General features: G+C 44.0%; 1 protein-coding gene across 1 annotated transcript; it reads left to right on the top strand.

Moving 5' to 3' along the window:
* Nucleotides 1-1,003: 1,003 nt before the first annotated feature.
* ACE2 (angiotensin converting enzyme 2) lies at nucleotides 1,004-25,358 on the top strand. Its single transcript, XM_083794672.1, has 18 exons — nucleotides 1,004-1,342; nucleotides 3,951-4,109; nucleotides 5,953-6,046; nucleotides 6,656-6,799; nucleotides 7,849-7,961; nucleotides 8,461-8,569; nucleotides 9,292-9,389; nucleotides 10,894-11,063; nucleotides 12,101-12,327; nucleotides 13,154-13,298; nucleotides 14,891-14,989; nucleotides 15,652-15,774; nucleotides 16,146-16,318; nucleotides 17,060-17,118; nucleotides 21,196-21,296; nucleotides 22,307-22,423; nucleotides 23,655-23,849; nucleotides 24,507-25,358. The coding sequence occupies exons 1-18, from the start codon at nucleotides 1,160-1,162 to the stop codon at nucleotides 24,622-24,624; spliced, it is 2,427 nt and encodes an 808-aa protein (XP_083650798.1). The 5' UTR covers nucleotides 1,004-1,159; the 3' UTR covers nucleotides 24,625-25,358.
* Nucleotides 25,359-27,301: the final 1,943 nt, after the last annotated feature.

Genomic DNA, 27,301 nt, shown 5'->3' on the forward strand with positions numbered 1-27,301 from the left:
TAATAAATCTTACTATCTCCCTATGCTGAGTTTGTTTTGCCCGTCACGATAATTACTGTGCGATCTCCTCGTCCTTATCTCAACCCTTGACCCCTTTTCATCGTATTTTCTTCCCGTTTCTCTTTGAGGAGGGGGAGTGAGAGAGCGGTTGTGGTGGAGCTTGGCCACCCACCCGAGTAATACCACCACACAGGCTTGTAAAGGTTTCTGAGAAGCTCCTCTAGGAACTGGAAATCAACCCCACGGATGTGGCTGCACAGTCACATCTCCCAATCCAAGTGATCCTGAAGCAGAAATACGCTAATTTAAAAAGTACTAAGGTATTATCTGATCAATAACACTCAACCCAAGCTGCATTTCCAGAGCTAATTCACGCATTGATTTTCTCATTGATTTGCAGTAAGCGCTCAGCTCCTAGCTGGATTAGCAAAGGTATTTAGATATTTAACTGAAATCATCTTAGTAGTCTTAGTTATCTTAGTACTTAAATCAAGTTGATTTATGGTTAAAGCTAGGTCACTGCACAAGATGTGATCCCACCATTTCTCTTGCTCCTTTTTGATAGTTCATAAACACCTTTAAAATCTAGTTTTATATGCCCCAGTCATTTTGAGAATGAGGAAGAGTCTCCAAATTACTCAGGCTTTGCAAAGACTTATAAAACATGGGCCTGAACATCTAACCACATACCCTATGTCGGGCTAAGTGGAATTTCTTTCTGCCTGGGAAATAAGGTCATGGCTTGGTGTTTCAGTGAAGTTTCTAAATATTTTTACAGCTTATCACCAACCTGTTAAAGGATTCACAGATTCTGAGCTACCAAAGACACTGGCAGGCTATAGATAAAGTGACCAGCTGTATCATTGACAGCGCATTTGGGAAACATTAACCAAAAGTAAAAGCCTTTTATAAGAAGGCCATAAAATGGTAGGAGTAATTATGTTTTTCCAAAGTTAATCATTGACTTCTGTTTATTTGACTTTTTATAAAAAACTTTTTCCTTTCTCTCCTCAATGGATAAAACCTATAAAAGGCCTGGAAAATTGGATTCAGCCTCTTTAGTTCACATTAGCCATGCATAAATGCTGATTAGAAGGAGGTAGAGAAGCTCATCTGAGGAAAACTACTTCATCGGGAGGTTCTCAGCCTGGACACGAACATGTTGGCTCACGTCTTGCTTCTCTGTGGTCTGAGCACTGTCGTGATCCCACAGGATGTCACAAATCAAGCCCAAATGTTTCTGGCAGAGTTCAATGTGAGGGCAGAAGACATCAGCTATGAAAGCTCCCTTGCCTCATGGAACTACAACACCAACATTACTGAGGAGACGGCCACGAAGATGGTAAGTGCTCCATTCTACGGGTTTTAATAGTGTTTTAGGAATCTGATGGTTGCTTTACAGTTTGTTTTGGTTCCACCATGGTTGACAGAAATTTGGGTGCTGCTTTGGGAGCTTGCTTTAACTCACTGGAGGTGCCTGGGCCATTAGCAGCCTCTGCAGCCTAGGGCTGGTGACAGGGCTGCCCTCACACTGCATGGGCATGGCCAGAGGCTGCACTTGCCCTCTGCCATGACCCTGAGTCACCCCAGTAAGTGGGGGGAAAAGGTGAGGGAGTGCTGAATGTTTGGACCCAAAATCAGCGGGATGGAGAGGGGCACCTGCCTCTATATTCACTGCTGTCCTGAGCTTATCCCTGTCTTGTATAGGGGACCCTATTCTTTATAGAGTGGCAGACCTTCTGACCACATTCATCTCATAGCCCTGGCTGTTAGTAGACTGGCTGGGGGTATTAAACTGGAAAAGTGAGATCACAGATTTCGAAAAGCCACCAGTGGAGTTTGCACCATGGTGGTCTAGAACATTGCTTTGAAAGTAAATATCCATCTGGAGGAAGGAATAGAGCATTTTTACTTGAAACACCTTGCAGCACAGTTTGCCCTGCTTTCCAACACCACCATCTTGCTGTCCCAGTCAACTGGGTCTCTTGGCAAGTACTGTGTTTGTCTAGAGCACTCAGCCATGATCTGACTGGCTGCTAATACAGCCATGCTGCAGCCTGGCATCTCATAACCTTGGAACCTCTAAAATGAAGGAAAAAACCCAACCAACCAAACAAAAAAACCCACCTTGAGTTTTGTAGCTACTTGCATTTTAAAGTTAAGTCGAGTTTTAGAGAAAAACAATTCAGAGCATAAAAATGAAGCTGAACATCCTACATCTACTTTTGTGTAATGGTACAAGTCTTCCACTTTGTCTTATAGCTTAATTAAAGCATGGTTTAATTATAGTATTTCTTAATTAAAGCAAGGAGACTGGTTGTTGGAAGAAATCCTAATGACTAATCATTGTCAATCTGGAATGTTTTCCAGTGCACCAGGTACTTAAACTGTAACGTTTCCAAACACGTAAAATGAAAGCCCCATACAGCACTTCCAGCATTAATGAGATGATAATAAAATACGTGAGGAGATACCAGCAATAAGAACCAATTAGTCCAGTGCTCAGAGAGGACGTTTTTCTCTCGCTTGATCTCTTTCGTAGTGCTGGTAATAAACCCACTGCTTCCCCTCCTCCCTGTCTGCTGGAGGAGCAGAGTTAATGACTACTGTCCCTTTTGGCTCCTTCCCATCCATTTTCCTTGTAAACTGGGCCACAAACCTCATAACTATTCCTCTGACTTATCAACCAGTTTCTCTAATTAGGGAAAAAACAGACACAAACTGTTTACCCCCAGCTTTTGCAACTAAAGAGCCCCCTCTCCTGCCCCACTGCTCCTAGAGCACCTCTCCTTCCCTGCTCAGGACGAGCAATTCAAATGCAGATTTGCACAGTGCTGCTCTTCCTCTGGGTGCTCATTAAGCTCTTGCCCAATGAGTTTTCCAAGCTGCTGAGCAATGGGCGGACCTGTTTGCTTTGCTCCTGTGAAGGAGGAGCGTTTGGAAAGCTTTCTGGGGTCTGCGTGGGCATGTGATGTCTGTTGCTGCCTCTCTCCATCAGAGCCTGAAGCAGGAATGGTTGGTCCATCTTGCACAGGGCTGGACAACTCGGGCACAGCCCTGGAGAAAGTGTTGGCCTCACCGTGCATTTGTTGCACCCTGATGCCTTAGCAGGGTGGGACAGGCATTGCAGATGCCCTCTTCACAGCCCAGAAAGTTCTGTCGTGTGCACAATTAATAAAACTGTCCCAAGGGCTCGGATTAGCACTACTCTAGTTGCCATTTTGGACAGGTGATGATGTGCTAATCTGTGTACAAACATATACAAAGAAAGATGAAAAGAATAAGATGGACCTTTTAAAGATGGTCTCAAGTTCAAACAGTACGGTGTTGCTTCATGCACTGTAATTTGGGAGTTTCACATGTATGTAATTGCAACAGTGGAAAAAGCAATCTCATGTAGAAAATTCAGGTTTTGCATGCCTGGTTTAGGCACCTGTTTAGAGCCTCCCATGCCCATGTATAATATTTTATTAATTAAAACTTGAGGAGAAAGTGATATTTGCATGAGAGGACTCAATATCAATATCTTGGCTGCTGCCTGTTACTGCTACTGAAGCAGAAATGGGCAATGACATCAGGGTCACAGCCCTCTTGCGCCCTGGCTTGTAGCTGTGCTTTGTTAGGCCCAGGTGAGCCAAAGGAAGCACTAACAGAAGAATTTACGGTGATTTAATCTAGCAGGGAACACAGCTAGATGATGCAGGATCAATTATAACAAATATGTTATGAGGAGACAGTCCTGCTTTTTGCTATTACCAAAGAAAAATTGTTATCAGGAAATGGAAGTCAGAAAGTTCTCCAGCTGCACAGTGCAAGTGCTAAACCTACAGTCCACACGTGGACTCCACAAGCGAAGCTCTTCCCTAGAAGAAATACTTTTGCTTGTTGAGTACATCAGGCTCTGCACTCTTTCAGGGAAGTAACTCAGGGCTTATGTGAACCTCTTGCAGAACGAGGCGGGTGCCAAGTGGTCCGTGTTTTATGAGGAGGCCTCCAGGAACGCCAGCAGTTTCCCTCTATCTGACATTCAGGATCCTCTCATCAGGCTCCAGATCCAGTCTCTCCAGGACAGGGGATCCTCTGTGCTGTCACCGGAAAAATACAGCAGGGTAAGTTGCTGAGCACAGCTTGTTTGTGCCAGGTGAGCGAGGGCACGGTGCTTGGCTGAGGATCATGCTTTTTACAGGAGCACGTACCTGTGCTAGGTGACCTCAGCAATATGAGGGGCGTCTGGCTTAGGAAACTGCTTCCCTCTCAGGTCATCAGCTTGCTGTGTAATCCATGCCATAAATTGCAAACTCGCACCCGCCTCAGAGTTGCCCTTGCACAAATGGCCAGGTTAGTCATACAGGGAAAGGAGGACCTGTGTCAAGTGCATGGCCAAGTCCAGAGCGAGGGCAATAAGCAGAAGGAGATGGGAGGAAGGATGTTCAGCGAGCCAAACAGGCGGAGGCAGAGGCAACCTTTTGTTCCCTGCACATGCTGCGTTGTCAGGCTGTGAAGAAGAGGGGATGCTTCTATGCAGCAGGCGCCCTGGGATGCTTGAAACTGGTGAAGGTCAATGGCCCCTTTCCACAGCAAGCTGCTGAAGGCCAGCATTAAGCAAGATTCAGAGTGAGGTTTGACATTTCCACTGTAAAGTTCACGTAAAACTCATGTGTATGGATAATGAGCATACGTGGAATTGGATTGAGCATCTCTGAAGACTCAAAAGGGATCTATAGCCCAGCGCTTGAGGGTTGAATTAGTTTCTTATTGCTGGAGATCAAATTGAAACAAATTGCTCAGAAAGGGGATCCTGCAGTCCTGATTATGGAAGGATCCTCTGATTTTTTGGCTAAGATCAGCAGTGCTAACCACCGCACACGAAATGCAGCAGGCTGGCTGGACATCCTGTTTGGCCTAAATGGCCTCTCTGGAAAGACAGATTGCCTTGCTGGGAATGGTGGAGGATCATACAAATATGTTTTTATTTTTGAGCACAGCAGGGCACTGATGGTAATGCTGTCTCTGTTGAGGAGGTATTTTCTTCAGTACTCTCCACATTTAGACACTTGCAGGTTCCTAGATAAATGGCTTTTGGGGCTGAAATGATTGATTTTCACTTGAAAAGTGACTTTTTGCACAGTCTGATGGGATTCCACAGAAATATTTAAATATTTTTCACTGACACAAAAATTTCCCAGGGTCCCCACTCATTTTAAAGCTGACAGAGATAAAGTTAGAGCTAGTCGTCAACGACCCCTCCCACTGACAGCTCTAAGTGGTTCTGGTTTAAAGCTTTAAATGCGGAAAAGCCTAGTCCTAAAGGAAAAGCTAAAAGTGGTGCGTGCTTTTCTTGAGGTACGAAAACTTGAAAACATAAAAAAAAAGACAGAGCTGTGTAGCATAGTTTCTGAGCTGGGTGATTTCAGATGCACTTGGCCTTCAGCTGACCCAAGACACAAGCAGTAACTTCTCTGTGGTGGAGTTTAAGCATTGGTGCGATGTCACACTGGCAAGCAGTCAGCCTGAAAGCCTCTGCAGATGGGGCCCTTCTTGCTCTTGCTCCAGAACATGAACTACTGGGAGGCTTTAGGTGGGTCCACATTCATGGGAGGGTGTTGATAAACTTTATTGCTTTATTGCTGCTGTATATCGACAGTTCATGTTCATCGAATGCAGAGATCTGCTGACTGGATATTAAGGACCTGTAGATTACATCATATATTCGAGAGATTATCTGTCTTTTTCAGTTAGGTCCTGGTTCAGTAATGCATTCGGGCAAATTCTTTCATTAATCTCTGATGAGTTTAGACATACGCTTAAATGTTAAGCTCTTGGTGAGGCATTGAATCGAGCTCTTAAGGAATTAGCATTATTATGGCTATTATTAGCATTATTATGCATTATTATGGCTACTATTTTGCACAGAGTGTGTTTCTAATGGGCTATCTCACATCTAATTTGTAGCTGAGCACCGTGCTAAATACAATGAGTACCATCTACAGCACTGGGACCGTCTGCAAAACCACCGAACCATTCGACTGCATGGTGCTGGAGCCAGGTATGGCATTAACAGCTGCCCATATGGTGCCCTTCATATCGCCGGCTCAAAAAAGAGGAAGGAAACCCATGAGAGGCTCCTGACTGCAAGAAAACAGGCTGTAGTTCCCATAGATATGTCCTGCTATCTAAAGCTTAGTCATAATTTCTTCGTACCTTGGAGTCCAGGGACCTGCAGCAGGCCTGCAGCAGGAGAGGGCTGCTCAGCTTATGTGACAGCCTGCCTGTCACCCGGGGCTTGCCCACGCTGTGGAAAGTCTATAATTTTCTCCTCTGGCATCCAAGTCTTGCTGGGCTCGACATCGCATTGAGGCCAGTCTCAAGAACACTGTCAAGGCAAGGGAAGCTGATGCAGGGAGAGAGCGTGGTTAATTTGAGTGACTCATGATCTGCTCTGTGTCTCTTAAAGATAAGAAGGGGAAAATCTTAAATCAAAAAAGGGTGCAATAAAATAATGGGATTTTTTAATGTATCAAACACAAAGTGTTATCTTCTTAGCTCATGAAATTTCTTTGGCTTTGGCTCATTTGCCTGCTGTGAAAGAAAATAAAGAGATTCTGCTTTTTCAAGGCCTAGTACTTATATATATATATATTTGTTGTTCTGACAGGTCTGGATTCTATTATGGCCAACAGCATAGATTATCACGAGAGACTGTGGGCATGGGAAGCCTGGAGAGCTGATGTTGGCAGGATGATGAGACCATTATATGAAGAGTATGTTGAACTTAAGAATGAGGCTGCAAAGCTTAATAGTAAGTTGCCTTTTTTTTTTTTTTTCTGGCTTCCAGAAATTAAGAATTATACCTCAATCTTGCACACTTTTCACAGAATTCGCAGCCCAGCCTGTTTTGCACATTGATGATCAACATTTTGTGCATATTTTGCTCTGAGTGTGCATGATGCCAAATAAAAGGTGGTGCAGACAGGTGCCAAGGACCAGATCAGAATTATGTCACTAGCCTGGAACAAAAGGGCAACAAAAAATCTTTAGTGCCACTTTTCCCAAATGCCATAATGTATCAGAGCCCTTCACTAGACACTGCCAGAACTGCACTGCTTGTGACTTGGGGGCAAACACGCTCAATTTAAAAGGCTTCTGAGTGCTGCTGTATGTCCTCGGTGATTTTTCTTCTTTCCTCTTGGCCTTCCTGCACCAGCCACAAGCAGTGTTACATTTTAAAGTGTTCTGCCCCAATCGGAATGATCAGGTTTTGCAGGTCTGGGGCAGCAGATGCAGCCAGGTGCTTTGAAAGGATTTTGCACTAAGGGAAATGTGCTTTCAGTCAGAGATCTCCCCACAAATCACAGGGTATTGTCTTTTCAAGGAGCAATGGCAGGCTGCTGCTATTTTTCTTCGGAGGACTTCTAAAATAGCTGCTGAAGCAGTTACATTATCTGCCTCTTGGCAAAACTACTGCTGGATCACCTACTTTCCTATAAACCTTGTTTCCTCAAAACTGCTAATCTACAGCTAGAGATCAGCTTTGAGACATTATACTCCAAAGAGTTGGACAGGGGAAAAAAAGATTGAAAATTTTAATCAAGCGTAGGCATCACTATGACCTTCCCCTATATCACTAGGGAAAAAACCTCAGCTATGAACCATTTTGTCTCCAGGCTTGATGGAGCTCAGTGGACTGGAAGCTGTAGTGCCGCTGGAAGCTGAATTTCAGTCCTGGTGTTGCTTTGGTTTTGGGGAAAGTCTGTGGCCCTGCACAGGGTCAGCAGGGAGCTGCGTTGCTCCTGCTGGCTGAGCCACGCCATGTGCTGTGTCCTGGGGTAACACCTCCCCACTTTACAGGTTATGCTGACTACGGAGATTACTGGAGGGCAAATTATGAAGCAGATTACCCAGAAGAGTATAAATACAGCCGTGACCAGCTTGTTCAAGATGTGGAGAAGACATTTGAGCAGGTAGGGGCAGGAAAATGCCTTTACCAAGTACAGGGAATTGTGTTTTGTGAGGGTAGGCTCACGTTTTGATGTTGTGAAGGAAGACTAGACCTGCTGTAGACAGCCCGGTCTCAGTCTACATGAGGTTAACAGCTGTTGGGGGTCATAGATGACCATTTTTACCTCTGCAGCCATGCCAGGACAAGCCCAATAGAAAGGCGCAGAGAGCACATAGGCTTGTATGAATTTCTGGAGTGTCCTTCTCCCCATGATCCTTTTGTTGCAAAAACTTTGCAGCCAGCCTCTGCTAGGGCCTGGAGCCCATTTCCACCATCCCCAAACAGACACACCACATAGGGACAGTGCAGCTTGCTCCCTTTTTGCTGCTCCATGCCAAAGGCTGCGGGTTCATGAGGGGAGAATTTTGTCAGAGACACCTTCGAGGCTCTCTGCTCAGGAAGGACAAATCGGGTAGAGACAAGACAAATTAATGTGCTTCCTTCTCCTTCTCTGCCACCAGATAAAACCTCTGTACCAGCAGCTACATGCCTACGTGAGGCACCGTCTGGAGCAGGCCTACGGCTCCCAGTTCATCAGCTCCACGGGATGCCTCCCCGCTCATTTGCTGGGTATGACAACTCGGCTGTGTTGCGCGAGCCTGGCCTTGTACACAGGATGACCACCTTCAAGGCACATGAGCACAGAGTAATCTGCCTGTTTAATATTAACAAACAGGGTACAGATAAGAGAAGGGGAGAGGAGAAACAAGAGGTCCCTGGCAGAGATGGCAGAGGTGCTTAGCAGCAGAGGCAGGCGGGGAGGGCAAGCATCCTGCCTGCTGGAGCCATGGGCACCCAGCTCAAAACTCCAGCACAGCACAGCGACATTTCTCTCCCCTTGGTGGCACTTGTCTTCCTCTGAAATGAGAGTTTCAGAAAGATTTGTATTCTTTTCCTTTCAAATCTTGTCCTTAGCAGTGGCATTTCATGACTTTGCCTTCAAAGTGAGCAGCATCAAGCTGCTGTAATTGTAATGTATATGAGCACAACAGCAGCAATCGCATGGGCAAACAATATGGACATTCAGTTTTAAGCAGACCTTTGGAAGGTGATCAGTCCTGAAACTATACTGTACAGCTAGTTTTGGGAAATAAAAGGATTGTTGATCTGACTTTGACTTATGCATGACTTCCCAGAACTGCTTCTCTCCACTTCACATCTGGATCAGACCTGTGTAGGCATGTAGGAGTCCCTTCTTATGATATCGCACAATTTATAAAACTGTCTTTAACAATTTAAACAATACATAGTCAACCATTTAAAGTATTTCTATGTTTCTTTCTCTTTTGAAGGTGATATGTGGGGTAGATTTTGGACAAATCTGTATTCCTTGACTGTTCCCTATCCAGCCAAACCAAACATTGATGTAACTGATGCAATGGTTCAAAAGGTAAGACATGATAAATTATTTATGAAATATGCGTTATGTAACGAATTTAGGTAGCATAAAAATTACACACAACATGTCAGCCAGTGTCTATAAAACTATAGCTGTCCAAAGGCAGCCATGGCGCAAGCAAAGAATTGCTTTCTGCATCCTTTTTTGCTCTTCACCTTAATGTGTTCATTCATTTTCCACTGTACTTTTTCTTTCCCTTAGTTGTTCTCCTCTCTTTCTTCCCCACCCTCTTTGACTGGCTTAATCTTGGCTCCGAGTCTGTTTTCCTCAGAGACTCCTATCCATTAAGAGATATATTTTGTTGATATAAATATTTTAGGACTCATGGAACTGGCTGTTATCAAATATGACCTTTGCCAGCCATTACCATAATCAAATAGCTTGTATGTTGTAGTTCTTTCTTTTTTTTTTTTTTTTTTTTGCCATTCTTGTTTATTTGGGTACAGCTAGGAAACTGCAATTCTGCCTGTTATCTTTTGATAACTGCATAGCACCATAAGGTCTGTGTTTGAGATCTGCAGTGTTAGCAACCATGACACTTTTGCCAGACGGACAATGTGGATGAAGAAAACTCTCTGTATGCTTGCCTAAACCATGTTCCTGTTAGAGAAAATGAAGGTGTTAAATGGAAGTTTTTGAATTGTGATTATTTACCTGAATTCTACCCTCCTCACAGAGGAAGTGCTCCATTTAAATGTTGTACTGGCAAGAGAAGGAATAGCTACATTTGATACATAAGCAGCTTGAACAAGAGTGTATGAATCTCACAGAACTGACCCCCCCCCCGTAGTCTTAAATTACTTATACCAAAGCACCACCATGAGGAAAAGAAGCATTGCTTACAGAAACTCAGGGATGAAGGCTGGACTCATCCTTGTTCATGCCTAATTTAGGACTGTTGTCCAATTTAGCCATCTGCCACGTAAATCTCTGCAAAAACCCAGCCCAGCCAATGCAGACCTCCTGCTATTGAGAATAATTAAACTGCCGAGTGGCATTTGGAAATAGTCTGGTCATTAATGTGCAGTTACAATCTGATAGACAACTCCCATAGATATATTTGCCAGGTTTTATGGTTCCGGCCAAGACCCCCTCTCACACGCATTTGCTACGAGCGCAGCTCCACTCCCTCAAACAAGTTGTTCCCAACTGAAGTGGCTGAAGAAATGGATCCCAGGTCTGTCATGTTTCTGACCTTTTTTATCTCTACCACCTTATCTTTTACTAAAGGCTTCTTTGGTCTGGGTCATGTGCTATCTGCTGACTCTCTGAGTGCAGAAGCCTATTTTGTTTGTGGGGAAAACACTTAATTCCAGTTCCCAGCAGAATTTACGAAAGTGCCAGTGATGGACACTGCTGCCTGACTTTCAGTAAGCCAGGTGCTGACCTGAAGTCCCTGACAGACCAGTGTGAAGTCAGCTGCGCTGTTTTAAGTTGACTGTTGGGAACGGGCTCCATGCAGAAGAAATGATCAATGGTGTCATTGTTTTTTCAGAACTGGGATGCAATGAAAATATTCAAAGCTGCTGAGGCCTTCTTCAGCTCCATTGGCCTCTACAACATGACTGAGGGCTTCTGGAAAAACTCCATGCTCACAGAGCCGACCGACAACAGGAAGGTTGTCTGCCATCCTACGGCATGGGATATGGGCAAAAATGACTACAGGTACTGCAGTTACTATAACCCTTTCTCATACCATCTCCTAGAGCATTCATATATTCACTGAAGGTGCACCATGCTGTTTTAAGATTTAATTGTTCCTTATTCATTATTTTTATTCTGTCTGATAAGAGAGGAAAGAAAAACAAGGGAGCAGGGAGCCTGCGGGACTGTAAAACTTACTGTGTAGCTTTTCCTGTGAAGATCTAAGGACTACTCTCAAATTTAAGCAGGGAAGTGACTATTATTTACATGAACTAGAAAAATAATGACTATGTTCCAGGGCTTAAAGAATAAACACAAATGCAGGTGCTTGTTGGTTCCATTGGGATTTCTGGTCACCTACACATTCTGCAGCAATGGCACAGGTCCCTGGGCAGCAAATGCAACCCTCCTGAGACGCCACCTGCTACCTTTAGCTGATGGATCAGAATGGGTAGGCAGACTCCCAGAGTTTCATGAAAAACATCAGTCAATTTTGTATTCCGGTAAGGAGAGAGACTACAAGTTCCCACACAGTGAAGTGTCCTGGAGCAAAATCCATCCCCTCTTGCAGTCCCCGCAGCTCCCTGGTGAAAGAGGCTGGTCCCCAGCAGAGCTGCAATAAAAGCTGCCAGTCTCCCTCCTCAGCACTCTGGGGGAGGAGAAAGGAAATTGCATTTGGAAGAAATAATTTCCTTTATTAAATGGTACCTGCATAAGGATGAAAGCAGGAGTGACTGACAGTTTTTTTTGACACTGCCATCTGCTTAAATTTGACGACGGATGCTCACTCCAACATGCACAGCAAGCTTATTGCCAAGCTTCAGGGAGTACCTGCTTCTTACAAAGCAGCCATTTTCCCATACTCCTGGTGCACTAGGTGGATGGATGGAAGTGTTTTGCTGAGTTCCCCTCCAGGCCTCACCCTTCCAAGATAACCTCACGCCATGCTGGGATTGCTTGGGGCGCGGGGTGCTCGCTGGCTCTGGAGGCTGCTTTGCCCCGCAGCGGTGGCCCAGCCACCATATCTCTAACCACAAACACTTTGCCCTGGTGTGCAGGATCAAGATGTGCACCAAAGTGACCATGGATGACTTCCTGACAGTGCACCACGAGATGGGCCACATCGAGTACGACATGGCGTACTCTGTGCAGCCCTTCCTGCTGCGGGACAGTGCCAACGAGGGCTTCCACGAAGCTGTTGGTGAAATTATGTCACTTTCTGCAGCTACGCCACAGCACCTGAAATCCCTCGACCTCCTAGAGCCAACTTTCCAAGAGGATGAAGGTAAATCAATGCATAAAAACTATATATTTAACTGAAAACACTCACAGCTCACAGGCCTTTTTTTTTTTTTTTTTTTTTGTAGCAAAGTATTTTGTCTGCAAGCTGAGTGAGCAACTCAGAGGCTTCTGCAGATTCTGCCCCAGCAACTTATCAGCAATCCTATTTTTTCCCCCAAATCACATCATGAAGTGAGGAACATGACTTTATAATGCAGCTACATAATTTAGAAACAAATAGCTAGCTCTTCATTACTGAACAAATTGCAAAATCTTCATAGCTCACCTAGATGAGACTCCAATAGTCTTTTCAATTTCTCGAAGACTATTTTCTTGAAAAAATTTCTTGATTGCATAACGACATACCTTTCTCTACAGACGTATGCACTTAGCAGTTAAAATGAAACTGAAGCCTTGAGATTTACATCCCTCTTTTATGTGCATATTGAATGGACAATACAGGTGACGTAAGCTCTCATTATAATGCAATTTGTTTGCCTTCTTGGAGCATTGCATTATAAGGATGGAGATGTACTAAAATCTTCAACTTAAAATTCCCCATCGGAGAATGGCATGTAAATACCAAGGTGTTAAATTATTTAAGAAGTGATGGTGGTGGACAAATAGATACAGAATGGTATACATTATTTAAGTGATCTTTCCTCATGTGTGGTTTTTTTTTTCAGTAGTATTCTTCCTTCCACTTTTTTCTTAGTAAAACCTCTAACTCAAACATCTGTAAGCATTAGCTGTAATAGGAAGCAACTTCAGTTGCCTAATTGGATACTAACTGCTAACATAACCGTTACCTTAACTACTTCTCTCTTCAGAAACTGAAATCAACTTTCTGCTCAAACAAGCGCTAACGATTGTTGGAACAATGCCTTTTACTTACATGCTGGAGAAGTGGAGGTGGATGGTTTTTAGGGGCGAGATTACAAAGCAGGAATGGATGAAGCGGTGGTGGGAGATGAAGTAAGTTTGAGAAATGAGGATTTTTTTTTTCAATTGACTCTGCAAAACCATCCCTTCTCAGTTACTCAACGTAATTGAGATGCCTGTGCCCCCCTGTGCAGGATCTGTTTCTCAGCATGTTTCTACAAAGCCCAGCAGAGTGCCATGTAGAAACACCCAACGTGGTGAAAACATGGTGCAAGGTCTCACAAGCAGTCTATCCCCATTAACACTGTGCTCAGCTTTGGGTAGCTTCCCTACCTTTCAGCAGACTTTCTCCTCGTTTCTAATGTCAGCTTCTCTGATAAAGACAGCCTGTGGCCTTTGCATGGGATGTTCCAGATCCCAGGATCAGCATTGCTGTTCCCCATGATACACACTTCAGGACATCTGCTTAGCTTAAGTGCAGTTCTCTTCCCTGAGTCTTACTGGGCCCATGCTCCTGTTTGCTCCCCACCTCCCAAAGGACAAGTGGAAGGTGAAGTTCATCACACATGCCAACCTGAGAAGCATACAGATATCAGTCTAAAAAACATCTCTGCATGCTTTTCTCCTTTCTCCCACTTAACAGTGTGTTTGGATATAAATTGTCCAAAAATCTCCAGACTGCTTCTTTCCTCTCCTGTGTATTGATATTCCTGCTAACTACCACCTTTCTCAGTCAAGAAAATACAATTCCCTTGGTAAGTAGCAGCCAGAGGTGCCTTTTCAGGTTATTCCCCACCAGCCAATCTATTTCCACCTCCCTGGAGTTCAAGATTAAAAAGAGGCTTGATTCAGGCTGGAGTCCATCATTTCCCAGGGTGGTTAACATGGGGGCAGAAAAATGCAAAGAAACCAAACAATCCCCACACTGAAATTGGAGTCTACACTCTAACAGGAACACAAACAGTGAGCCTTCATCAACAAACAAAATCTGTAATAAAACTTGATGTCAGCAAGCCTCCTGACCCACCATAAAAAATCAGCCAGCTTCGATTTATTCAAAAGTAGCAGAGATGTCAGAGAAATGGAGAGTGACAAATTGTTCAGGGAAGCTTATCACATCTGTTGTAACGACACTGCAAAGCTTTGTGCTGAAACAAGACCTTGTCATCCAGGTTTACAGATAAAATATTTCCGTGTAAGTTTATTATCATTTTCAGAAATTAGGGCATGGGCTTGTTTCTGTAGTACTGATCAGGAAGCATGCTCTCAGGAGAGGAAAAAAAGAAGAAAACCCTCGCCTCCGTCCCAGTGGGACAGCAGGTCATTCACCTTTTGGGCCACCCAGTCTCTGCATGCGCTTACCCAGCACAAAACTTGGGGTGTCCCAGGGTATGAGGTGTGTGTGAAGCACGTCTTGTAGGATATTTCACACCACCAGTTACTCCCTGCACACTCTGCAAATCCTTTCCTTGTGCCATCAGTTTCAAAGCAGCTTCTTTGTGGTCTCCAGCTGTGGAGCAGTATTCTTTTGGGGTTACTGAGAGCTGTATATACCTCCTATGTTTGGAAGGGAGAGAGCTACCCGTAGGTATCTGACAATACAGAGGAAAAGAAGAATCTTTTTTTTTTTTTTTCTTATTAACTATTAATGAAAATCCCGTGGTTTTTCTTTCCTCCATCTCCAGGAGAGACATAGTTGGTGTTGTCGAACCAGTCCCTCATGATGAGACGTACTGCGACCCTGCTGCACTGTTCCACGTGGCCAATGATTACTCATTCATAAGGTAGCTCCAACCTTGCTCGATGTTTAATTCATGACTTACGTTTTGGGTGCAGATCAAGCTCTGATTACCTAAAACACATACTGGAGATTTTTATGACACCGTCTTATTTTGTTTTACATCCTGACTGAAGGCAACTGATTTCAGTGGGGGTTTTTCAGTGGACACTAGGAGCTTCACTGTGCCAGTCTCTGAATGGCCGGGAAGCTGCTGGGTGTGTTGCCAAGCACAGCAGCTTTGTGCTGCCATCAGACTGGTGGGATCACATCTATATGATGTGCCTGTCTCATGGGGAGACTTGCCTCGTACCGCTGTCTCTCAGGCCATGCACATGCAGCCCTGAAGAAACTATCTCTGGTCCCTCTGTGTCCCAGCCACCTCATCCTAGAGGCTCAGCTGGAGCAGAGACCTGGGAAAGGAAAAACCTTGAGCTATGTGGCAGCAAACAGGTTTGGGACATTTCTGCTACCTTTGATCTTGGCATTTTGTTAAATCAGAGTTAGCACAGCCTATAAATACCGGCTGGCCTCCCATCGCTGCAGTGCTTCTTCCCAAGCAGGAGAGAGAGCTGATGCTGCAGAGCCTCACAGAGTCCAAGGACTTGGGATTTTCTTGACTGACAACTAACAAAAAGTGTGCCTTCCTTCTCCCTGCCCTTCCTGTAGGTATTACACCCGGACCATTTACCAGTTCCAGTTCCACGAAGCGCTTTGCAAAGCGGCCAACCATACCGGCCCTCTTCACACATGCGACATCACCAATTCCACAGCAGCTGGTGGGAATCTGAGGTAACAAAGACAATTCCTCATAAGTAATAAGTCAGAGCATAGCAAAGGCTAAGTCACCCGTGAAAGCTTCCAGAGTCATTGAGGTTACACCAAGAATGAACTTAGCTTGAAAATTTAGCATTTATCTTGTCAATTCATTTTGACAATTTGGCTAAATTTATATCAGCTGAGGAAGCAAACCTCAAAGATTTAACCTCCTGTTAATGAAAAAATATTTTTTGTTAATAAGAATGATGGGAGGAAGGAGAAGATTCAGAAGCCAAAAAAAAAAAAAAAAGTAGAAAACTTTGATATTGATTGCAGATTGTTTTGCTAGATGCCTAGACGGAACGTGGCAATAACATACATTGTCTCTCCTTCCACATACACAGAGAATTGCTTGCATTAGGCAGATCTAAGCCCTGGACTCAAGCACTGGAAAACTTAACAGGAGAGAAATACATGAATGCAACACCTCTACTCCATTACTTCGAACCTCTATTTAACTGGCTGCAAAAAAACAATTCTGGCAGATACATTGGCTGGAATACAGACTGGACTCCGTGTACGTACTGCTTGCGAATTAAGGGTAATAGTTGGTCCGCACAGCCCTTGACCAGCAAAGTTCCTGTCTCTTGTAGCTGTTGAAGGCTCTTCTTTATATGAAGACAGGGTTATGGGAAACATACACTGAGCAGTAAGTTTTACGCACAGCAAGGCAAACCAGTACAGAAATGCTACCATTTCTGTACAAACCAGTACAAAATGCTACTATTTTGTTTGCTGTCATGTGCTGTTCAAAGAAGGGAGCTCAAGGGGAGGAAAAGGAGGAGTGAGTGGGAAAATGTGTTTTTCAGCCTGTTGTGATGACACTGAGTGTTGAACAGTCCATGCTGTACACCTGTAATCACCGCTAGTCCTGGATAGCTCCGTAACTCTTACAGTGCTGTGCCTGTCTCTGGTGGTGAGATTCGCCTAGTCAGACATCAATTCCTGCTTCTGAGCTGCCTATTCTCCGTGGAGGGAAAGACACGTTTCCTTCGGGAGACGTCTAAAGAAGGCTGGAGGACTGTCCTCTAGACGTGCTCTTTCTTCTGATCTACAACAAAACCAGTCTCGGGTGGCTGACAGCTCAGATGCAGATGCTGGCATTAGAGACAGCTGAAGGGAAACAAGATAAATCCCACCAAGCTGGCCAGGGAAAGCAGGTGAAGCTGCAAGGAAACTGTAGCTATCCCGGCATTTCCCAGTGACTACCTTTATGTCACTGCAGCTCTGACCCAGTCCTTGTTTCTTTTTCAATCAGATTCTGAAAACGCCATCAAAGTACGCATCAGCCTGAAAGCAGCACTGGGGAACGAGGCAGTAAGTGTGCTTGCACTGGGACGCTCTGTGTATTGCTTGGGCAACAGGAATGCTGTGCTGGTCACTCAGGAAGAAAGGCAGGGTCTGGCTGGCTTTGGGTCTGAAAAGTGGCATCAGCTAAGAAGGAGGGTTATTCCATAGATGTCTTATCTGAGTTTGTGGTCAAGACTGCCTCTACAGTTAGCAGTGGGACCTCTCCTGGGAGTGGTCTCACCCATGGTAAGAAAGACATCTCAGCTAGATGAGCTAAGTTACACCATGGAGGTACCAATCATTTTTTTTTACCTGGAGGGCTGGCATAAGGGGACCTGTGTACCTAAAAACTGCAATATTTAGCCCTGCTATGCTGCTATGGCTAAGTAAAAGATAAAGCCTCTACCCACATGTTTTCCTAATTTCCATCATCTTGACCGCAGTCAGAAGTTATCAGAGTAGCTACTTCACATTTAAATATGAGACTAAAACAGAGGGGTTAAATCCCACCCTGTATTCTCAAATGGTTTTGCACTGCAGCTCTCCTATCACTGCTCCTTTGTAGATCTTTGTTTGCCTGTTTGCTGTAGCCCTGAGGTATTCTGCTGCCCCTGTGCAGGCACAAGCTCTATTATAAAGACTGAGAGGGGCAGTGCACCTGCTGTGTTTCAGGGGAGGAGAAGGGCTTTCCTTCCCACGAGAGTTGTCTGCTCTCCACGATTACGCCAGCTGGCCCAATAAAATGTATTACAGCAACTGACAAAACTCACCAAAGCAAAAGAGGGCTCTTCAAGATTTTAAGCAGAGCACTGGCTTGGCCCATCTGTTTAACCCAGACACCTGGCTGAAAATTTGCTCCTTATTCTCACTCTGTCTCTTTGTGCCAGTCTCATGGAGGCGTCCCAGAAGGTTTCAGGGCAGACACTTTGCTCCTGTTAATCGCTGTTTTCACCTTGCGGAGCGTTGGTAATTTTCCAAGAAGGAGCATGTCATCAGGCAGGCCGTTTAGACCTGCACGCCGGAGCCTATTGGACTAGCAAGGACGCAATACCTTGGGCTCATTTTTTATATGAATTGATGCTCTCACTTCTATCACTCTCTCACATGCAAGCCCCACTGGAATTTTATTGCTTCCTAGACCGCTGAGTCGAGTTAGATACAATTCAAAACTGATATCAGCAGCATGAAAAGGTTCCCTATTACAACACATTTATTAGTCATTATGGTTAATGTTTAGCTTAATACCATTTTTATGCCTGCCTTTTGCCATCACAGCCTTTTGTTGTGCAATTGAGCAGCTGTAAAACAATCTCATACAGATTACTTAATTTGAATTATTGTATGGACAATAGGTTCCTATGCTCTGAAGAGCAAGCCGTGCATTTTCCTCTCACAACCAGTCCATGTCACCAACTTGCAAGAAACCTTCTCCATTCGGCAGCTTTATACTTTGCCCCAATTTTCACTCCCGTGGGGCTCCTGGGGACGTGTCTCTGGGCACTGGTGTGCAGAGAAGTGGGCAGTGGCACACACACGGACTGTCACTACACAGAGCAATATGTTTGGGCTGCTTTATGCAGCTCACGGCACACAGAAGCCGGGAATGCGGTGCAAGTGTTTAAGATTATTTGGAGGTATATTGCTCCATTAGGACAGCAGAAGGCATTCTGAGTACGCCAGCAAATCTTTTTGCATTTCTGCTCTTTAGCACTGGCTAGAATGCAAAAGGAGAGATCCCCTGCTCTTTGGCAGAGGGAGGGAGGGTGCTACTGGGGGATGGTGGCACTGGGGGCAACCACGGCTCACACAGGCAGTATTGCAGCCCTCAGCTACCTACCCTGGATGTTACCAGCAGGGAAGTTCAATAGCACAAAGTGATGGCAAATTAAGCACCCAGGCTCACAGATAGGCCCATGCCAGCTACGCCGGAGTGTGTTCAGCTGCAATTACCCTGCTAACTGTTCTCAGGCTGACGAGATCAAAGCTGCAGCCACAGCATCACCAGTGTAGCTGATGAGCCTGAAAACACCCACAACTTTGTTCCAGCTGGGGCATTAAGCAAGGGCCCTCTCAAGGGAAACTGTTAAAAGTCCCTTGCCAAACCATTCTGCATCTGTCTTATCTAAAATAAAGGCTTTCATGAATGGGAATCCCCTGACCACCATTTGAAAATAAACCCGCCTTCAAACATCAATTCAGAATTCCCCACTGGGTGTCTGTCACACCTGTGGTCAGGTTGTAACAGGCGGGCACAAAGGTGGTGTCTGGAAATGGAAAGCAGTCATCCTGCAGGCATTTACGTGTATTTTATCATGGAAAAGCCTTTTTGAATTAGAGGGCAGACTCGCACTGCCTTTCAAGCTACATGTGGGGGTCCTGCAGGGAACACGGGACATTCACTTCACTCTGTAAGCCAAGCAGCCCCTGTGGCGAACAGCAGGCACCAGACTAGATCTCTGAGACGCCTAGGGACAGCGTGCGGGCTGTCACTGCACACACACAGACCAGAAGCCAGCCAGGTACTTCCCTCCACACAGCCAGTAATGTTATTTATAAAGGCACTTGAGAGGCACACTGGCAATTAAAGTACATTAGACTTAAAAAGACAAAATACTACAGAAAAAAAATAAATGATTAAAAGCGAAGGTGCTAAGTACAGAAAGCAGCAGTAGAGGAATCAAGCTCAATTAGCTCCTGGTTAAAAAAAAAAAAAAATAATAAAATCACTATGGAGCCTAAAGATATTGGGATAAACAAAAATAAGAGGAACCCCCCCCCCCCCCAACAGCCTGGCAAGCTGTGATGGTGAATGCTGCCAGCTGCCTGAAATAAAGAGTGGGAAGCGCTCCAGGGCAGGGCTTTGCCTGGCTCCTGGTGAGCAGGAGAACACCAGTGCCTTGCCAGGGCAGGGGCAGACAACAGCTCCTGCCTTTGCTGGCAGGAGAAACCAGCCTGGCACGGGGGGAAATGGGGGCTGCTCTGCCAGGGTCACCAGTGTCTTTCTTGGGGCATGATGCAGCACGGACCAGTATCCGTGTGGGCTCCTCCTGTTCTCGCCTCCGGTGGGTTTGTCTTCATTTTATGCCACTGCTGACAGGAGGACAGAGTGGAAGAATGTGTCTGGATTTTATAAAGCCCTGTTACAACAGAGCTGTCTTCTACCGCACCTTCCCGAATGATGCTTGAGAAAGTCAGGAACGGTGTAAAACTATTAGTGACAGCATTTATAGGCATTCCTGCAATGCAATCAAATCCAAGCCTTCAGGGGACAAAAAGAAATAAAAATTACCAGATAGTTCTGAAAGGAATTTTCCCTTTGTGCACACAAGGCATTGCGTAACGGGCTGGGGTGTGTTGTCAGCTCTTGAGGAGGTTTTTGCCCTCTGTGAAGCTCCCAGTTCCTGTTCCAGAGAAGCTGGGTTTGACTTCTGTGCCCCAGGATAACTTTGGACTCATAAGGCAGGCTGGGAGGAGCCTGAACATAAGCAAGGAATTTTTTATATTGCCTGTTTGTTCTTAAGGGAAGAATAGTAGAAATACTGATGCAATGAGCTTTTCACCTCTCTGGGCATAGGAACCAGCATGGGCTTTTGAAATTCCCACTCGGGCTGCATTTCTGTACCACCAGCATCAGCACCGGCTGCTCAGCCCTTTTGGCCCTGGCAGATGCAACTATGAGCTTAACCTGCTGATCTGAATCATGAAGTGCTGTCATCATTATGGCTACTTTATTATCCTCTCTCTAAAGCACAGACTATGAATTGCAGTAACTGTGACAGAGCACATGTTGCTTCCGCTGCCTTTGCATCCTGCAAGGCAGGACTGCAACATCTTCAGCAGCCCCAAATGATTGCAGAGGGATAGCACGATGAGCTATCTGGCAGTGGGGATGCCTGCTTGGTTGTTCTTCTGCAGAATGCCCAGATTAACAGGGATAAAATGTTTGAGTAGGTTCCTGAAGTGCTGTCATGGCGCAAATAAATAAAACAGAAGCGCATGCCAAGCATTACAATTACTATTTCTTTTTAGAATGATTTCTTAGTGTCAGCTAACTTGCCATACATCTGTCACCTCCGATGAATCTCTCTTGTGCTATTTTTGCAGTATGAGTGGGATAAAAGTGAGCTCTTCTTGTTCAAGTCATCCATCGCCTATGCCATGAGGAAATACTTCGCACAGGAAAAGCTACAGAACGTCGACTTCCAGTGAGTGGCTTGCCTAACCGTGCTGGCTATGCCTGTATTGCTTCTTGCTCACTAGTGGTATGGGTTGGTGGAATTAATTGTGATTTCTGTCAGATACAAAGAGGAATGGTGATAACAATGTTAAACATCATCTGGTTGTAAAAGACAAGGTGCCAGCTTCATTACATGCTGTTCTTTCTCTTCCCCAAGAAGCATGAAGTTCAGGAGTAATATGCTAAAGTTAGGTAACTTCAGTGGCTGCAGAGGCTTTGTCATCTTTGTCACTGCTCATCAGTGATGAAAGTGAGCCTTGAGAATTTTTGCCCAATACATACATGGAAATATCAGAGAAGACACATTGGTTAGAAATAAAAATTTCCAACTGTATACATGTACGTTACTGAATATCCAAGAGGTTTTGAGCCCAGGAAAGATAAACTTGTTGATCATAATGCACTAAAATTCCATGCAGACTTACTAATTTTATCTGAGTTTACTTACAAACATAAAATCTATCATCTGAGATTGATTTTTGGTAAGAAGAAACACCATTTTTTTAGGTCTCTTGGAAAATTTTCAGAAGCTATGTATTTTAAATATTTGATATTACTTTATAGAACATCAGTCATGTAACGTCTAGGACCTATTCCCAGCAGAGCATAAGAAGGATTTTTTATTTTTTTTTTCCACTTGGTATTTCATATATCACTTCCCTCATGAGAACTGCCCTAAACACTCCCTAGAGAGCCTGAGCACTCTTTGTTCTGTATGCTGATTATGTACTTTGGAAAATTATGCCAAGGATTGTCCCAGATATAGAGTACACTCTCTCCATCTGAGGTTATTCCTTAGCACTTACAAAAAGAATTTCTAACAGGATAATAAATTTAACTTCCAAGTTGAGGTCACCAGGAAGCTTTCTCTTAGCACAGACTAGCATTAGCTATTCAATGCAACCATTCCCCTACCTGAATTTAAAGCTAATGTCATCTCAACAACCATGAAACCTCTCTCTTCTGTTTCTCAATCAGGGCGACAGACATTCATGTTGGGGAAGAAACGCAAAGGGTCTCCTTCTACATTACTGTCAGCATGCCAGGTAATGTCAGCAATATTGTGCCCAAAGCTGACGTGGAAAATGCCATCAGGTGAGATTTTGCTTTCTGGGAAAAAAAAAAAAACAAAAAAAAACAAAAACAGTGTATGAAAGGATGGAAGGAAAAGCAGAGCTTAAGCCTGCTAAAACAGAAAGGGTGATAAGAAAGTCAGTTCTGCAGTTAAAATGGAAATACTAGGAGAGAAACTGTTATGCTAGAAAGAAAACAGTCCATCTATCTGATGGTGTCTTGGACAGCAGCCAATGTAAAATGCTTCAGGGGGCTTGTAAAACTGTCATAACACACCTAATTGCATCATACTTTGCCAGGAAATATCATTGCTTCAACTTTAACGGGAACTATTCTATATTCTGAAATACGAGGCATGGTAATGGTGTGTACATGCACGAGAGCACGTGTGTTTTCTTTCTCTCATTAGAGAAAATTCAGTGCGAGAATTATTGTTAGTGACGACTGCAGAATGATGCATTAGAAAGAAAGCCAGTTGTATTTGATTGTAGAGAAAAGGAGTCAGAGCAGGAGCTAATTCCCACTTATGGGTCAATGAACAGCTCTTTTATAGCACAGTATGAAACCACTGTCAGTTATTACTGTAAAAATGGTAAGTAAAACTGCAAGTCTGCAGATGGTCACGGATAATGTGCAGTGGGAAAAAAAGAGGGCACAAATCTAAAAGTAGCATCAACATGAGATGGGGTTGAAAAAGCAGTTAGAGAAACCGGTGAACCAAGGGAGAGGTATGACTATGAAAGTCGTTGTCCAGATCAAACTGACAGAAGCAGAGGTTCAGGAAAACAAGATACAGAAAAGACAACAGGGAAGGTATTTTCAGGGCAGTAAAGAGCACAAATCAAGGTTGTGGAAGGCTGTAGGAGGGAAAGAGAAGAAGGCAAAGCTGTGGTTTTCTGTCATATAACCAAGAAAATTATGGATAAAGAGAATAAGAGGCAAAGCACAAATAGAGAATGAGATCATAAGGCTGCTTGCCGCATTTTGATAACCTGTTAAGACTGGGCTTAAGAGCTTAGACAGTGTCTGAACATGTCACTTAAGCTGCAACATGTTAAGGGCTTAAGTTATCATGCTTGTTACCCGCCGCCCTGTAACAGAAGGAATATGGGTTTAGCAGTACCTCCTGTGCAGCCTGTTCAACTGAGCAGTTCAGTGGGAGCTTGGCATACTGGAGAGTTATAAAGCAACTGAGAAATGTTTATTTCTTTCCAATAAACATGTGAAACTTTTAAATTCCTCCTGACGGCAGGATGTCTCGGGGACGAATCAGTGAGGCTTTCAGGCTGGACGATAACACGCTGGAGTTTGTGGGCATACTTCCAACCCTGGCCGCACCTTATGAACCACCAGTCACCATTTGGTTAATTATATTTGGAGTGGTCATTAGCCTGGTTGTCATTGGAGTTATTGTCTTGATCATCAGTGGGCAGAGAGATCGAAAAAAGTGAGTAGTATTTTTGACACTATAATCACGACTAGAGGGAGAAGTCCCGATGGTTGACTCATCAGGGTGCTTACAGATGGGCCACCAAATCTAAATGAAGCAAATCAGGGAATTACTGCTTATCATCTCCCTCCCTTCAATGGTAGTGGCTAACGGTTCAGCTCCCTGCCTTTCAGTGCACGGCAGCTTTGGCAGCGTAGTGAAAGTCCGTTTTCATCAGCAGTTTAGCCAAGGCAGCTGGACATACTGCAGCTGCAGAGAGCTGTGGCACGGTCAGGCTTCTGCCAGCCCTGCCGCAAGGCTGGTGGAGCAGCCTGTGTGTTGCGTGCTGCCTTCTTCAGCAGCAGAATTTGCCCGCATTTGTCAGCACCTGCAGTCTTCAGTGGTCTTGTTGGGGGTTGTCCAGGAATGCCATGTCTCTTAAATATTATTGCATTTTCACCAATATGGTCAGGTTGTTCTTATATGTCTCTCTGATAATGGGATTTCTGAGAATGTAGTGGGCTTGCTACTGTTCCCTTTAAAGACAATGAAAAATTCCTTCTGGCATGAATTTTCCCAGTTGAGAACAACATTATTTGCAATTGCTTATTCTGCGGATCCAGAAGGACTTGAACAGACCAGGGGCTTGTAATATAAAAATAATTTCTATTACAGGAAAGCAAAAGGAAGAGCAAGAGAAGCAGAATCAAACTGTGAAGTGAACCCTTATGATGATGATGGAAAAAGCAACAAGGGATTTGAGCTATCTGAAGAGACACAAACATCATTTTAGATGACATGGGACAATAAGGGTTTCTGTTTTTCATTTGGTTGTTTTGGTTGGTGTCTTTTTTCTTCACTTCACTTGTAGCAGTGATGCCTAGCAAGGACCAAAATGCTGTGGATGTCGTCAGACATCATGACTTCCGGCAGACCCTGAATCTACTGGTTCCTAGACAACAGTAATTCTGCCATTTATGTGGTAACTAAAAAACATGCAAAACTGCAAGATGTGTATGTCCTGTGGCTTTTCTACAAAATACGTGCATCATATTACACACTCTCTCTTCTGCTTTTCATAGATGTGCTGCATCCAATTTGCCTTTGTTTCTTCTGTAAAGAGATATAACCTCTTGGAAGTATAGAGCTGTACACAGATCAAGGCAGACAAGAATAACTCATATACTTGTGATGCCCATAAGGAACATCCTGATCTTTACAGATGGAGGGCTCAGAAATCTATCTGATAGACAGTGAGAAAAAAACAACTGTCCACCACGAGAATCTTTGTGATGAAGTACTCAATTTGATATGAAATAAATGCATTTTTTGCACCTACAGGAAATCTGTATCATTGTAAAACGGTTACAGAATGAAGACTAACAAGCACTGGAACTTAGGAAGCTGTAACATAAGTTATTTTTCTAACTGGTTTATGGATATGTATTGTAGAGACCAATTAGCACATGACTGCTCAAAAACAAAAAAAAAAAAATAAAAAGAAAAAGAAAAAATCCATTTTGTGTTGTCATCTGAATATGAAATACATTTCCTTAATACTAGATGATCAGTACTTCAGCCATTGCCTCCACTATTACAAATACTGCATATTACAAATAGAAATTGCACTATTACATAAATAATATTTCTTACTATAGTAAATTTACTATATTTATTATATACTATAATATATTATTCATACCATTGTGTAATTATTATTAAAAATAATTATCTCATGAATATGGTTGTAAGCTCACAAGAAGAATTTACACTGTATATGCATGGGTGTATAAATTGCTGTCTGCAGATCCATTTCTGACAATTTTATTTCATAGTTTTGGGAGTTTATTTTCTTAAATGTGTGTGCGTGTGCATGTGCAGGCATGCATTCATGTATGGAAACATATATGAAAGTAAAAGAAACCAGGCCAGGAGCTGTGCAGAAGATAAGAACTCCATTTCATGGAAGAGTTTCTACATTTCAGCAATTTGCGCTGTTACAAAGCTCAGAGCTCTCAAAATGCATAACAAAACAAACCAATAAAATAGGACATCTTCTCCTTGCCTTCATTGACTATATAGGGAACTTGGAATAGCCCTGGTTTCTGTATGCTTAAAGTTAGATATGATGAATCCCCTATTTTATCAAGTAGTGTATCATGACCTTGTCAATTGCCCTAGTTTCTCCTTTTGATATTTTTGTACCCAATACTGTTGTCCTGTATCTGTCTCTAGTCTTCACTTTCATCAGCTGATATATTTTATGCAGAATCTCAGACATGTAGCATGCACTTCACAAAACAATGGGGTTATTTTTAAGACCGGCAGATTGCAAACTGGCAATCCAAGCACCTCTCTGTAACCACACATAAAATAAATGTTATTAATGTTAAATATAAAAGCTCCAAATTGACGAAAGGCTAGGTACAACATTAAATGACATCACTAAACTCTGAGAACCTACATACAGACTCTTTCTGCTATATGGTGAGATCCTGAAAAATGTCTACCCATTCTTCCCTCCTCTGCTATGCACTTTCAGTGGAAACTTGGGTGGAGTTTAGATACCTGAGGATAGATGCCTAGTACCACTTTAGATGCTCTAAGGTAAACTGCCCTGTCTCCAGCTGTCTTGGAGCAGTGGCAGCAGAAGGAGCAGGTGTGTTGATACGACAAATGGCAGAGCTTCTATCTAGAGGGATATGAATACACTCGATGACTGGGCCAGCAGAAAACTCGTGAAAATGAAGAAGTGGAAGTGCAAAGTTCTGCACTTGGTGTGGAATAACCCTATGTATTGATGCAGGCTGGGAGCTGAGTGACTGAGTAGCAGCCCTGCCAAAAAGGGTCCGAATACTGTGAACGACACCAGGTTGAACATGAGCCAACAGCGTGTGGCTGCTGTGAGTGAGGGAAATCGCAGACTGGAATTCATTAGGAGGAGCACGACCAGCTTGTCAAGGGAAGTCGTTATTTTCCTCTGTTTGCCACCAGTGAGACAACAGTGAAATAATGTTTTGGGGGCTCCTAGTTCAAGAAGGATATGCAGAAACCAGAGAGCTTTTATAGAGAGCTCCCAAAGATAAAGGGCCTACGGTACCTGTCCGATGAAGAGAGGCTGAGGTAGCAGGCCTTGCTGAGTAAGGCAAAGAAGAAGCTACAGAGAAACCTTGTGACTGCCTACAGCTACTCGTTTGGCTCAGGCCTCTGTAGTGACAGGGGGTATATATATAACAGGGGGGCAGCAGGCTGAGGCTTAGGATGTTCAGTCTGCACCTGGAAAGGAAAAGCTGTTCATGAGGAGGGTAGTACAGCGCTGGGACAGGTTGCCTATCCCATACTATGAAAGGCTGTGGAATCGCCTTCCTGGAAAGCATTCAAGGTTCCTGTAGATAAAGATTTGTTGGGGAGTTGTTGGGACAGTCCCAGTCCGAGTGTGAAGTTCGGTAGATGACCTCTAGAGGTCCCTT

Source organism: Anser anser (genome assembly GCF_964211835.1).
Source record: "Anser anser genome assembly, chromosome: 1".
Lineage (NCBI taxonomy): Eukaryota > Metazoa > Chordata > Aves > Anseriformes > Anatidae > Anser > Anser anser.